At 36.8% G+C, this 13,272-nt stretch overlaps 1 protein-coding gene across 2 annotated transcripts in view; it reads left to right on the top strand.

Moving 5' to 3' along the window:
- The window catches only part of ZFAT (zinc finger and AT-hook domain containing), a 74,459-nt gene that overhangs the window by 14,693 nt on the left and 46,494 nt on the right, over positions 1-13,272 (top strand). For both annotated transcript variants that reach the window (XM_083860695.1, XM_083860696.1), the window contains exons 3-4: positions 1,271-1,531; positions 10,806-10,979. In XM_083860695.1, coding sequence (XP_083716821.1) covers positions 1,271-1,531; positions 10,806-10,979 — 435 coding nt within the window. The remainder of the gene's footprint in view (positions 1-1,270; positions 1,532-10,805; positions 10,980-13,272) is intronic.

Raw genomic sequence — 13,272 nt, forward strand, 5'->3', positions numbered from 1 at the left:
ACTAAATTACTTTTGCTAGGGTAGCATGAAAGTTCAGGACACTGGTGGAGGTTGAAAAACGTTATGGAAAACAGTTTGGGTTTTTTCCCATTCATAGTAAGGTTTTTTCGCAGTTTTTATTACATTTATTTAAGGAGAAAGGTATTCAGTCACTCCTCTAAGTGGACAGAATGCTTTCTTTTCCTTTTGATAGTAGTTATGGTTAACTAAGATAGTAGTTACTATCTACTAAGATAGTAGATCATGGTTAACTCAGAGCTGTGATCCCTGAATGCTGTGTTTTGTTTGCCTGGTATGTTTTAGGGAAATGCTGCATTTGGTTATAACAACATGATGCTACCTTCTCCTGTTCTCCTGCATCATCTTCCTTTAAGATTCCTTAAGTCATGTATTTTTCTGTATTCTCTAAATCAACCAGTTCAATAAGGTCTTTCAGCACCTGTGCTTGAAAAATTTTTGTGGTTTGAGTTTTTTTAAATATTCTCTCTTTTCATGGTTTTTCAGACTTCTACGTTGTCAATCTCAGTTTATCAGTATCTGTGATTCTGCAGCAGGGATGAGAGAAATCTTAAGCAGGAAATACAATTTATGTTGTCATGCATTTCTGTGCACACCGTGTCATGGATTTCATCAATATTTCCTTTACAGGAATATGGAAATGTAAAATAATATTGTATTTATTAGGAGTTGTGGATGACTTCTGATTTTAATTAAGGAAATGTTTTTTTGCATGACTTCTGGAATTTATTTGTCACCAACAATTTTTTATGCCAGCTTTTGGCTAGAAAGTGCTGACAGTCAAGAACCACAGAAAATATTAGGGAGTTATTCTTCACTATATTAAAAGGACAATGAGATTTTGGTTCTTAAACATACATTGTTTTTCTCTGATTACATCTCAATACCTAGATAATTTATTTAAAAATCATTTATATTCAAAGGCTTTTTATAGTGTTAAAGCACAGCAGAGCAATTTTGAAGAATACATGTGCTGATAGAATTGTAGTGTAGTCTAGAAGAGTTCTTGCAGTGTAATTAAGTAAAACTGTGGCACTTTGACATCTGCTGATCTCAATGCTAGCATGTGAAATGCCAGCAAATGCCACTGCTTGAAATAAGTTTGTGTGATGCTAACCTTTTTTTCAGCCTTTGGGATAACTTCCCTCAAACATCATTTGAGGCACCTATTTTTCAAAGATCAGAGGGATATTAACTAGTTAGCTAATGGAATTTAAATTAATTTACTTTAAACTTTAATTTTCTTTTCTAGAGCTTCTTGTAGCAAAGAGGAAAAGGGGCAGACCAAAAGGGTCCACTAAGAAGTTTTGTGTGGATGAAGATGTGGCAGAAAATAACCCTGTTCCAAGCAAAGAGACTCCAGCTGGGCCAGAAGAAGGCCCAGAACCATCTGAAGTCTCCCCAGGCAGCCTAGAATGCAGGAAGTGCAATAGGAAATTCTCCAACACACGTCAGCTGACTAAACACATCTGCATTATTGTTCTAAATGAAGGAGAAGAAGAAGGAGATGGAGGTAAGAAAACACCCAATGTAAATATCTGAAGCAGGTTGTGGAACAGTGTGTTCCCTACCATTAGACCTGGCTCAAAATCCCCAGTGCTGGCTTTAAATGGAGTGGAGTTTTCTGTTCCTTGAAGCACAAAAAAGCAAAACCAAACTTAGACAAGGTGTTTAAACTTCTTTCAAAGTGGTCAAAATGTTTATTACAGTAATGATTGTCTTACAACTCCCTGAAATGCTTGTTTTGCATTAGCAGCTGTTCTTTTGGTCAGAAAGTGGATTGTTTTTTAGTGAGAAGTGGTATAACCCATGCAGGTGAGTATCACACGTAGGTGAGGAAGGATGGTCTTGTACAGGTGTTTCTATCCTGTGACTTGGGAAACCTGAATTCTGTTCTCTTATTTTGATTAAGTGTGCATTTCTGGATGGCTTCTTTTACTGTATAAAAAATAATGTCAAACACATAAACAAAGGTTTATGTGAATGATTGTCTTTGGTACAGGAGAGTCCAGTATTTAAATTTAGCTTTAAGATTGATTTGGATATATTCAACCTCTCAGATTTTTAGTATAGAACAGAGCAGAGTGAAGTTATTTTCAGTTGTAAGGAGCCTACAGTGACCATCTTATCCAACTGCCTGACCAGTTCAGGGCTGAGGGCATTGTCCAGATGGTGTCTTGAACACTCCTTGGCCTGGGGCATTGAACCCCAATCCATTTAAAAAGACAGCAGTGAATATTCATTCAGAATAGAGTAGTTGAAGAGATGTACAATATTCAGCTCCTCTACCTGTCTATTTAACTTTTCCCTAAGGTCAATGTCACATACATACAAAGCAATGACTTAGTCCAAATTACCTTAACCTTATGTGAGGTTAACCTTTTGTTGATCGTAAAATTCAGGTAATTCAACAATTTCCTTGACCTTTTGTGTTGATGGTAAAGCTCAGGTTCTACTTTTGCTACAGTTGCTCAGTATGATATTGTGGATTCTGCTTGGAGACAAAATTAGCCACTGTTTTTTTTTTCAAGTTTTCTGTTACTCTTTCCAGTCTGTCATGATTATACACAACTAGTATGGCTGTTTTACTTTCATTGATATGTAGAGTTTAACTTCTGTGGCAAAGCTTAATTAAAATAAGGTTAGAATATGTTGATAGAGCAGAGAAACTCTTGATGTGATAAAGTACTTGGTTATATTTTACTGTCATCAGTGGTACAATTTTTCAACTACACAAAATTACAGTTACTCCAGTGTCTCACCTCTGACATCCCAAGTCTCCCTGCCCTCTGCTGTTTGTATGTGCTAAGTCCAGTGTTAATATTTGAATTATTTTAGAAATGCCACTCTTTCTAATGTCCTTATAAAATAAACTCTCAGGTCAAAGTATAAACTCAAATTACCTGTTCTTGACCTGGTAGCTCATTAGAGCTCCTAAATCCCATCTTCATTGGTTTTTCTACAAAACGTACTGGCAAGTTTTCCACACTAAATTGCTCATCGTTTTCCTTCTTTGTAAAGAAAATAGCTTCAGTTTTAGGCAGATGAAATATTTTTTGTTTATGCCCTGGTAAAAGCAAAATAGTCAAGCAAAGTCAAACAGTCAAGCAACAAATGACTTGAGGTCACCAGAAAAAAGGGTTCCAATTTTTATTAGCTTTCTATATTGACTGCAAACTGTGAAGGAATTGCTGGCTGGTTTTGTCCTGAAGACATAATTCCTCCTTGGAAAATATCTGGGAAATTCAGCCTTCAGTTATCTACTGATTACTGTCCCATCACAGGAAAACTTTTCACTTCTAGTTTTATCATATGAACTGGTTTGAGTCAACTTTTCAGTTTCTGAATATGCAGATAAAGTAGCATGTACATTATTATTTTCCTCTAAGAAAGTTTGAATACAGTCAGTAGCTCAAAATTCTGTGGAATGGGCAAGAACAGTGTGTTCCCTGCCTAGGGTTCTCTATAATAGTCTCTATAATATTCCCTTGCATAATCACAGAATCAGTAAGTTTGGAAAAGACATCCAAGGTCGTTGAGTCCAGCTGTTAACTCAGCATGACGTGTTCACCACTAAACCAGGTCCCTAAGTGTCACATCCACAGACCTTGTGAACACTTCCAGGAGTGCCGAGTCCACCCGTTCCTTCCACAGCCTGTTGTGATTGTTGATCATCTTTTCAATGAAGAAATTTTCCTAATATCAAATCTAAACCTCCTCTGGCACAACTTGAAGCCATTTCCTCTCATCCTGTCCCTTGGTTACCTGGGAGAAGAGGCTGACCCCCACCTGGCTACAGCCTCCTTTCAGGCAGTTGTAGAGAGTGATGAGGTTCCCCTGAGGCTCCTTTTCTCCAGGCTGAACATCCCCAGCTCCCCTCAGCTGCTTCTTATCACACTTGTGCTCCAGACCCTTCCCCAGATCCATTGCCCTTCTCTGGACCTGCTCCACCCCCTCAATGGCCTTTTTGTAGCGAGAGGCTCACAACTGAGCACAGGATTCAAGGTGTGATTTTACCAGTGCTGAGTACAGGGGGACAGTCCCTGCCCTGGTCCTGTTGGCCACGTGAATTTTGATACAAACCAAGGTGCCCTTTGCCTTCTTGCCCACCTGGGCACATGCTGGCTCATGTTCATCCACTGTTGACCCACAACTCCATGTCATTTACTGCCAGGTAGTTTTCCAGCCCTTCTGCTCCCAGCCTGGAGCACAGCATGGAGCAGTGGTGACCCAAGGATAGGACCTGGCGTTTTGCCTTATTGAACCTCACACAGCTGGCCTCAGTCCATTGATCCAGCCTGTCCAGATCCCTCTACAGAGTCCTCCTGGTTCATACTGTGGCATGAGGTGGTTTTTTGCTGTTCTGCTCTTTTCTTAATGTTTCCTTTATATTATGGTTGATTTTTCTGACTCCTGCTTACTATTAAACTTAGGTTTTCAGGGAAGTATTTAGAAATATAGACAGATCTTTCTTGTACTCTGAGTCAATTTAGAACCCATCATTTTATCAGTTTGGTTTTTTTTCTTGAATCTACTGTTGCAAATTTTCTTACAGCTGGATGGAAGATTTTATTGAAGGTCTTTGAATCTTCCAGAAATGTAATATGTGCTTCTGCATGTCAGAGACAGTTGAAACTAGATGACTAAAATTCATAAGGACCTGTGGCTGTAGGTCCTTCTCACTTAGTCTTTGACGTTTTACCTAATACATACAAGTTGGGATTTTTCCCTTTTATCTATGTATTTTCTAGCTTGATATTACTTTTATCTTTAATGCTTCTGAGGTGTTTCTATAGTTTTAAAGTTTATACCACTCTCATGTCTTTAATTTCTTGCAAAGCTTAGCATTCTATGGACATCTGGTTAATGATCAAATGTTTTGACTTTGCACTGTGTCTGGCTGCAGTGGAGTTAACTTTCTTCATAGCAGCTCATATGATGCAGTGTTTTATGTTTGTGACCAAAATAATGTTTTGACTATTGCTAAAATATGCTAAGCATGAAAATATTATATATATATATGTATATATATATATACAGTTATTCTGAATGCTGGTCTCTATTCAGAGAAATATAATATGTTTTGAGCTGCAGCTCAAATATTCATAGAAGTTTCCAAGTAATAAAATGTTTTGCTGTTTTTTATAGGTCGACAAGAAGAGTGTTGAAATCCCTGGCATAACAGACGTTTAAAATAAATAAATAATAGAAATCTCTAGTTGAAACTAGAGTTGAAACTTCATTGAAACTGCACATGTGTTTGTTAGTGGAATAACTGGTTGATGCAGTGTTCTGCTGTTCCTTACTTCTGTAATTAGTGACCTGCATTGATCTCTGAGATCTGTGACTCATGGATAGTTCTGCTCTTTCCAGAGTCACCAGCCCTTACTGGTTACTGACATCCCCTGTGCATCTACTTTCCTTTACCCCATAAGGATTGCCTTCACCTTGTGGGCCCATTCACTGAAACAGAAAAAACGAAACAGAGGAAAAAAAAAAACTTGACTTTTTTCAAATCTGGAGGGTTGACCCTGCCCAGACTCCAGGGTGCCCAGAAAGCAGCTCCTTGGCTGGACTAGAAAGAGAGAATGCAACAAAAGGCATATGAGAGATCATTCACTAGTTACCATCACAGAAAAAACAGACATAACCTGGGGGAACTAATTTATTACCAGTCAAATCAGAGCAGGATAATGGGGAATAAACCCAAATCTCCATCAGAGAAGCCAAACTGCAGGTAGTCCCCTTGCTACCAAAACAATGGCCACACAAAGCCAATACAGCACAGGATTAAACAATGTCCACTGTATTTCCAAGTTCCCCATGTACATGCTTAGTAAATAGAGGGCTTATTTGCCTAAGCAAGTTGCTGGTTTGTAAACCAAACTGTATGTACACCTATTTCTGTTTCTTTTTGGTTAAACAAAATTAACAGTTCTGGCTAATGATTTGGATCTGGCTGAATGGATACAAGAGAGGACATTTAATGGCCAGGGAATGGCATTTGGGTGGAAGACAGATTACAGTCCCTTCTCTGGAATGAACCATTCAATCCTACTGAAGTGAGAGCCTACATATATCTTAAAGATGTCACTTTTGGCCTTAGTTTAAAATGGTTTTGCCATCAGCTGGATTCTAATTTAATTTTTTTTTTCTGCAAGTAGGATGTCATTCTCTGCAGAAAAAACAATTGCCTGTGTTAATTTTAAGTAGTCAGCTCACTTTCTTTTTTCCAGGCTACTCTCCTGCTGCTATGAAACATCACATTTTAGAGGTTAAAAATCAGTCATTTGAATGAAGAGTAGTTTAAAAAAGTGCCAGTTAAGGCTGTGCCTGCGAAATGTCGAACATCCAAGTACAAATGTGGAGAGCTGTCCCTTCAATTAATGACTCCAACAGAATCATGGGACAGATGAATGATGCAGTTCAGTGGGACTCTGGAAGCCTGATGAATTCAGAGCTGGCAGTAGCTTTGCTGATGAACAGACACGACCATTTCTTAATGGTGTTAGCAGCAGCTCAGCTGTGTTTCCTGCACAAACAGCAGCCGGTGTTTGACATGCCTGGCGCTGGGGAGGGGAGGTCACATCTGTCTGTTGGATCCAGGTGCCAGCTGACAAAGTGCTGAGCCAACTGCTTGGCAAGGGAGCTGCAGAGGGAGACAGATTGTCTAAACAAACCTGTTCAGAAGCAAGCAAAGGCTTTTACTGCCTGGAGAAACTCAGCTTAGCTATTCAAGTGGCATATATTCCATCTTCTCATAATTCATCTTAAAATCATCCAAGAGTGTTCCTTTATAACCCATGATAGTTATTATACAGCAGAACTCTCTTAGTTGAGATGGACAAAGCATTTATTTGACACTCTAATTCATGATCCTAACAGTGAAGGATTTTTTTCCAGGAAGGCAGCTAAATATTATTGAGAATGGCCACATAATATAGAAAGGCTGTTTGAGCTCTGTGGTCAAAGTTGTATGTTTCATTAAAACATACTTTTGTCTCCCTTTTAATCCTTTCCTAAAGCACATCTTCCACTTCAGGGCGTTTTGGCTTTTTTTCCATGTAAAGACAGTTCAGGAACAAAGCAACTGTCATTGAGAGTTAAGGTGTCAGTTCATTTGGTGACTTGGTAGGGAGTACTAGTTTGAAGAATTTTTAAGCCTCAGGTTACACACAGACCACAAAATAGTTCTCTCTGTACCAAAATGTGTTGGCAGTATGTGCACCCCAGCTCCTTACCAACAAATTGTTTCTGGAAGATGTTTCTTTTCTCAGACAGGGATAGAATGGGGCTACTGCCACCAACAAGCATCAAATTTGTGAATAAATTTTAATGTTTGAGTATCAGAACTAGATCACTGTAGAGAGATGATTTTTTTTTATCAGATATCACATGAGGGTGAGAATGTTCTTACAGATCCTCAGCACTAGCAGCAAATGTAGGATCAGGTGATCAGTGGAGTTTCCTCACTGCTGTTTCTCACCAATCTATGTGAAGGCATTTGTTGTGTTAACTGAGATTGCACAGCACTCAGTAGCTTCCTCACACCTTTGCTCATACTGGATATAGTCCTCCTGTTAGGGGCTGGGTGTTCTCAGCTCATATGGAGAAAGTTGAGATATTTGAGTCATATAGGAAGTTGGGATTCTTTGTTTGAAGTATTTACCAGCTTTGGGTTTTGTATGAAAATTTTTTTGTATGGCCATAATTTTTAGTGCTCAGCCTACATGCACAAATATTCTATGCATATGAAACGACACCATTTTAACAAAGAAATGTTTTTATATTGCAATTCTGTTTTTTTTTTAAGTCTTTCAAAATAGTATTTGTAGTCTATTCTGAAAGCAGGGAGACAGTCAGCAATATTTATTGTAAGACATCTCTTCACCTTGACCCCTGGTTGGACTGAAAGAACTGCCAAAATGATCTGCCTGACAGAGGGACATCAGGAAAGAAAAACAATTCTTGGCTTATTATTATGGTCATAGTTATTCACTAACATGGATCCCAGACAAAATAAAATGTGTGGTTCTCCTTTTTTTAGTAGAATTCCAATACTGAAAAGTTAATAGAGTTGCATATTAACATGAGAAGGTAATAAATGGTTTTGTTATTTGTCTTCAGCCACTTTATTTCCTCATTAAACTGATTAATGGTTAGAAAGGAGAGTTTAGGAGTAAGGTGCTTGGATTCTGTTCATGTAACTACTAGGAATTACATGATCCCTGGCAAAGTGGAGGAAATTCTGTTCTCCTCATCAGAGCTTTCATTCCATTATAGGGTTCTGGATTTCTTTTAGCTAAATCATGTTTTGTCCATAGGTATATAAAATCGTTTGGGGTTTTTTCCTGATGCTTTTCAGTTTTGCTTACTGCCCACTGAACAAAAGCTGAGTAACTAACCCAGTATGTGAAGTACCCTCAGGGAAACAATTCAATAAGCAGATTATATTCTCAGGCACATGGTGTGGCTTTTGGGTACAGTCCTATGCAGGGCCAGGAGTTGGACTCTGTGATCCTTGTGGGTCCCTTCCAACTCAGTTTGTTCTGTCATTCTGTGAATTCTAATTCTTTATGAGAAGACTTTCTTGTGTTGGCAGCCTGATCCTGCTGAGAAATTTGTGATGATTCATTTTATTCTTGCTAATAAACTAACAGAGGCTGTTTAATGAAGAAAATGTGAAAGTGTGTGTTTGTTTCATCAAATCACCAAGGTGGGAAAAGACCTTTGAGTCTGACTGTCTCTTTCCACCCCTTCTCAGCACACCAAAAGAAACCACTGCACAAGCAGGTTCTGTTTGAAGGGGATTTTCTTTATCTTCATATATTCCTTTCATGTAGTGCAGAAAAATATCAGTGTTAGAACTGTGTGCTTTTAGTATAAATGAATAATTTACAACCATATTAAGGAATTAAATGAGGACATTATGAAACTCTTTATACCTATAAAGCAGCAATGTTTTCCAAAATCATAGAAGTCCGCAGGGAAAAACCTAGTTGAGAAGAGGCATAGATCAAGGAATTTTTGTAATGAAATTGAAGAAATCATTAGTAGGTGCTGAATAGTTGGGGGCTCTCCAGGCAGAGGAGCTGGAAGCTGGGCAGAATCATGGCTGGCTGTGTTTGAATTCAGTTTGCTTTGTGGTTGTTCCTCATTCTGGAGGTTCTAAATATGAATTTTAGGCTTTCAGTTTAATATTAAATCACTGCCAGTTGTCAGCATACAGATTTCCATCTCAGGATGCCTGAGAAAGCTAAACTTCTTCCTGCATACCTTGTTTCCTTCTGGTTCTGTGTCTGCTAAAGAAATTGTGGTTTATAGAGGTTATGTGATCAGCCCTACCTGTGCTGCTTGAGCTCCTGCTTGTGTCCTTCATTTTTGTAAGGAACATCCAGGACACTTTAAACCTTTGCTCCGTTGCAGTCAGGCCACAGAGACAGTCTTTGTTTCAGTCTCAGCTGAGTATTTACAAAATGGTACTGGAATTAAAACAGCCACTTCCATGTTTGCCTTTTCACTCTTACTGCTGGTTGCATGTCAGAAACAAGTCTGGACACGCTACAGCTTGGCTCTTACTGGTTTTTAATTTATATTTTGTTTCCCTATCTCATTACACAGCATATTTTTTATATACATGGAATAATTTACTCAGGAGATTGAATCAACTGATGTAGGTTGAGAGAGGAAAAAAAAAAAAGAAAAAATTCACTGGGTTTACTTATAATTTTCTTACATTAGATTCTTCTTTCCTTTTTCGTTGCCTCTGGAACATTTGCATAATGCCTTAATTTGCTGACTTTGTTTTTTCTTGTCTGCATCTTCTACCACTTCATCTCATCTAAGAAATTTTATTGGTATACACTTAATAGTTCTCTGTTTTTTACCTATGCTGCTAATTATTTATCTATAAAGAGACTGTTAAGTGGTTTTGTTTATTTGTTTGTTTAACTTTTATTTTTATTTTTTAGAATTTCAGTAAAGGAATTCCTCATTTACTTTAAGAAAGAAATCAGCTGATTACTAGCTATTCATTTTAATCTCACAGGAGTGAGATAAAACTCCTAGTTTTAATAAATAAATAAATAGTTGCATACAACTGTTGTGTGACTTTCTATTTAACAGGTTGAAAATGTGTCCAGTTAAGGAGGTTGAAGACATTCTGGACAGTAACGGGGAATGATTTGGAAGTGCAGGCCTTCAAAATAAGGAGTTACATGTCAGGAGTTAGGTTGAAGCAAAAAACTATTTTGAACCCTAATTATTCTTGAATCAACACTAAAAGAGAGTGATGTTTCTGGCTGTTAGTTTACAATAACAGGAGAGGAAGAAGGTCTAAACCAAAGAGATTGTCAAAAGACTTACCATTACATATTTCTGAAAGAAATAATCCTAAGATTGTCAGAACAATTAAATATGGAAAAGAGAAAAATAAATTATTCATTCATTGCAAAAATCATGAGAACTTTGACCAAGTTTGTAGCATTTTCGCAGAAATCCACAATAATGTGAATGAGTTTAGAAACACGTTTCTGAGAGTTCGTTTTTTAAATACTGATTTTTTTTCCTCCCTTATTTTCTTTGTTTGTATAAGTATCATACTAGATTTATTAAATAGAGGGAACAAAGCTCCCCTTTAGGGATCATGCAGCACATTTTGTTTTGGTAATGTCTTTCTTTCTACTGTAGCATAAATTTTCTCCCCATTTGTTCTTGCAGTGTTAGTGACTGTGTTACCTGCATTGCTTTTGTTCATAGTTACCTTCTTTTTGATGTTTGCTCTTTAGGTAATGATTCTGACGTTGACCTTGACAGGAAGGAAGATGAGCGAGAAAAGACTCCCAAGAGGCCCAGAGTTCAGAAAACAGACAAAACAGCACCAACTAAGGAGACTGAACAGGTTTCAGGAGCTAAAAATCCTATTATAAGTGTGGTTTTGACAGCCCATGAAACTATTCCAGGTAATCAAAATCACCAGTTATATAATATATATATATATTTTTATTTTTTTTTTAATTATGCTGACACTGTGTAAAATACTAATTGGTATAAGACCAAATTGCTTAGAATATTTAGTGTATGAAAAATATTTAGCATTATTTGATTAGCTTGATACAGAATCTCTGCATTGGGCAGCTACATAATTGTAGAACTTCAATCACATTTCTACACAAGTACAAGAAATACTGGACCTGCCTATAGTTAACCTGAGTTACTGCATTAACATCAGTTATGTTTAGTCTATGAATAGTTTTAATGAGGAAAATTATATATCACTGACAAAACAGAAAAGTGTTTATATATTTGAAAATCAAGCTCTACATAATGTTTATAGGTTTCAAACAATTTAGTTAAAACTAGATTTGCATTTGACTGTTCATATAAACCATTAACTGGTTATAAACCATTTACCACTATCAGAACCCCTTCTTAATAGTTTAGTGCATTATTTTCAGCTTTGTAGTTTTATTGTTCTCCTTTTCGTTACTGCTAAGGTTTCTGAGTGTTTGTTTTGCTTGTAACTCTCAGAACAACCTTAAGGTCTTTTTGTTGTTGGGTTGGAAGCTAGCAGGATTCTCTGTGTTGTTAATAGCTTTTGATATTGAGATCTGTGAAATGCTGGTTCAGGGGCTCATGGAGGTGTAAGTGGGGTCCTTTAGGTGTTACTTTATGGATGAAGACAAACCTCCCTTCCTCAGGGCTTCTGGAAGGAGCCATAAATAGAGATTCCCCTCCCCTGGTGCTAAATTTTATGCACCTTGTAAGAGGTTTTATCTTAGACCTTTACATTTCTGGCAAAGATTAGAAGAATTTCCAAGAGGGGAAGGAAAGACATGGTGGATAATGCAATCCAAGATCCATTTCCTTCCAAACCTGCCTAAGAAGGAAAATGAAATAATACTGAATATAGATAATGTAGTAAGCATGTAATGCAGGAGAGGAAATATAAATCTAGTGAATCTTGTTGCCTTAATTACTACCTAGTAAAATTTTTGTTTAGACTATCAAAATTTTTTGCTTTCTTGCACAAATGCTTTTCAAGGTACTCAAAATAGTAAAATAACTTAAACTTTGGAGGTACTTGGGCATAGTACATTCAAACATTCAGAAGGCTTTAATGAGCCAAAAGGATTTATGGTCAAGCATGAACCTGCAGTTTTTAAAGGTCTTCTTATCTATTTGACTGACAATTAATAATCTTATGGCATTCAAGTTCCCAGCTAAATTATGTGTAATAAAAAAGTCAGTATTCTCTAAAAAAAGTTATGAATTGTCACTCAACTTTTCAGAATTTGAAAATTCTAGAAGGTATTATAGAATTGATTAACTCTAAAGATTCAAAGGAAAAATACTTCATTTAATGCAATTATGGCTTAATTTATTTTTCATTGATTTTCCTTCTATTTTTTCCCATTATTTTCCACAATCTAACTACATCTTAATCTCACTAGCAATTCTTATACAGTTCCCCTTTTCTCAGTAATACTTAAATGTATGGAGTTTTTAATAAAGATTTTTTAGTCTTTTTCATAGACGTTTTTCTGGAGATTTATCATGTGCTGAAGAAATGAGTTACAGTTGTAGACTGCTGTTGAAGAATATAAATAGATAAAATACTTTTCCCTTCTCTTCTGCTTTCTGTGTACTAGACCATCTGTAAAGTTAAGTTGAAAATAAAGTTTAAAGGTCCTTAAGCACTAAACTTAGTCCTTTCTCTGCTAGCATTAATAATCTATACCCACCTGTTACCTAGTTTTGAGGGTGCATGGAAATACTTTGTGTCCATTACAGTAAAAATTCTGTTGGAAAATTTCAGATGACAATTAAAAAATAGAGACGGCCTTAAGAATTAGCTGTATTTTATTCCCAGTATTAAGGAACTACTCAGACTCTTAGATAAAAGATTCTTTTAAAAGTATTGCATTAACACTTTGCTAAGCACTCATGAGGTTTGAGACAATGCTTTATATCATTTAGATTATGACTAAATTGATGTCTTCAATATCTATATGAACAAACAGGATCAGTCAGTTTTTAACTTCCCAGAAAGGACATTTGCGCAACTCTGATTTTCCCCAGTGTTCCTTTTCTGTAACGTTTTCTTGGGAGGCATATGAAAGGTAATAGATTTACAGCTGTAGAAATCTGAAAGCTGGCATTACCCCACAGAGTAAATACAGTTTAAATAAAAGTTGTAGACTTTTTTATTGCAGGCCTTGAAGTTTCTTGATAGGCTTGAGAGGTGATCCTGGG

Source organism: Zosterops lateralis (assembly GCF_965231275.1).
Source record: "Zosterops lateralis genome assembly, chromosome: 1".
NCBI classification, from domain to species: Eukaryota; Metazoa; Chordata; class Aves; order Passeriformes; family Zosteropidae; genus Zosterops; species Zosterops lateralis.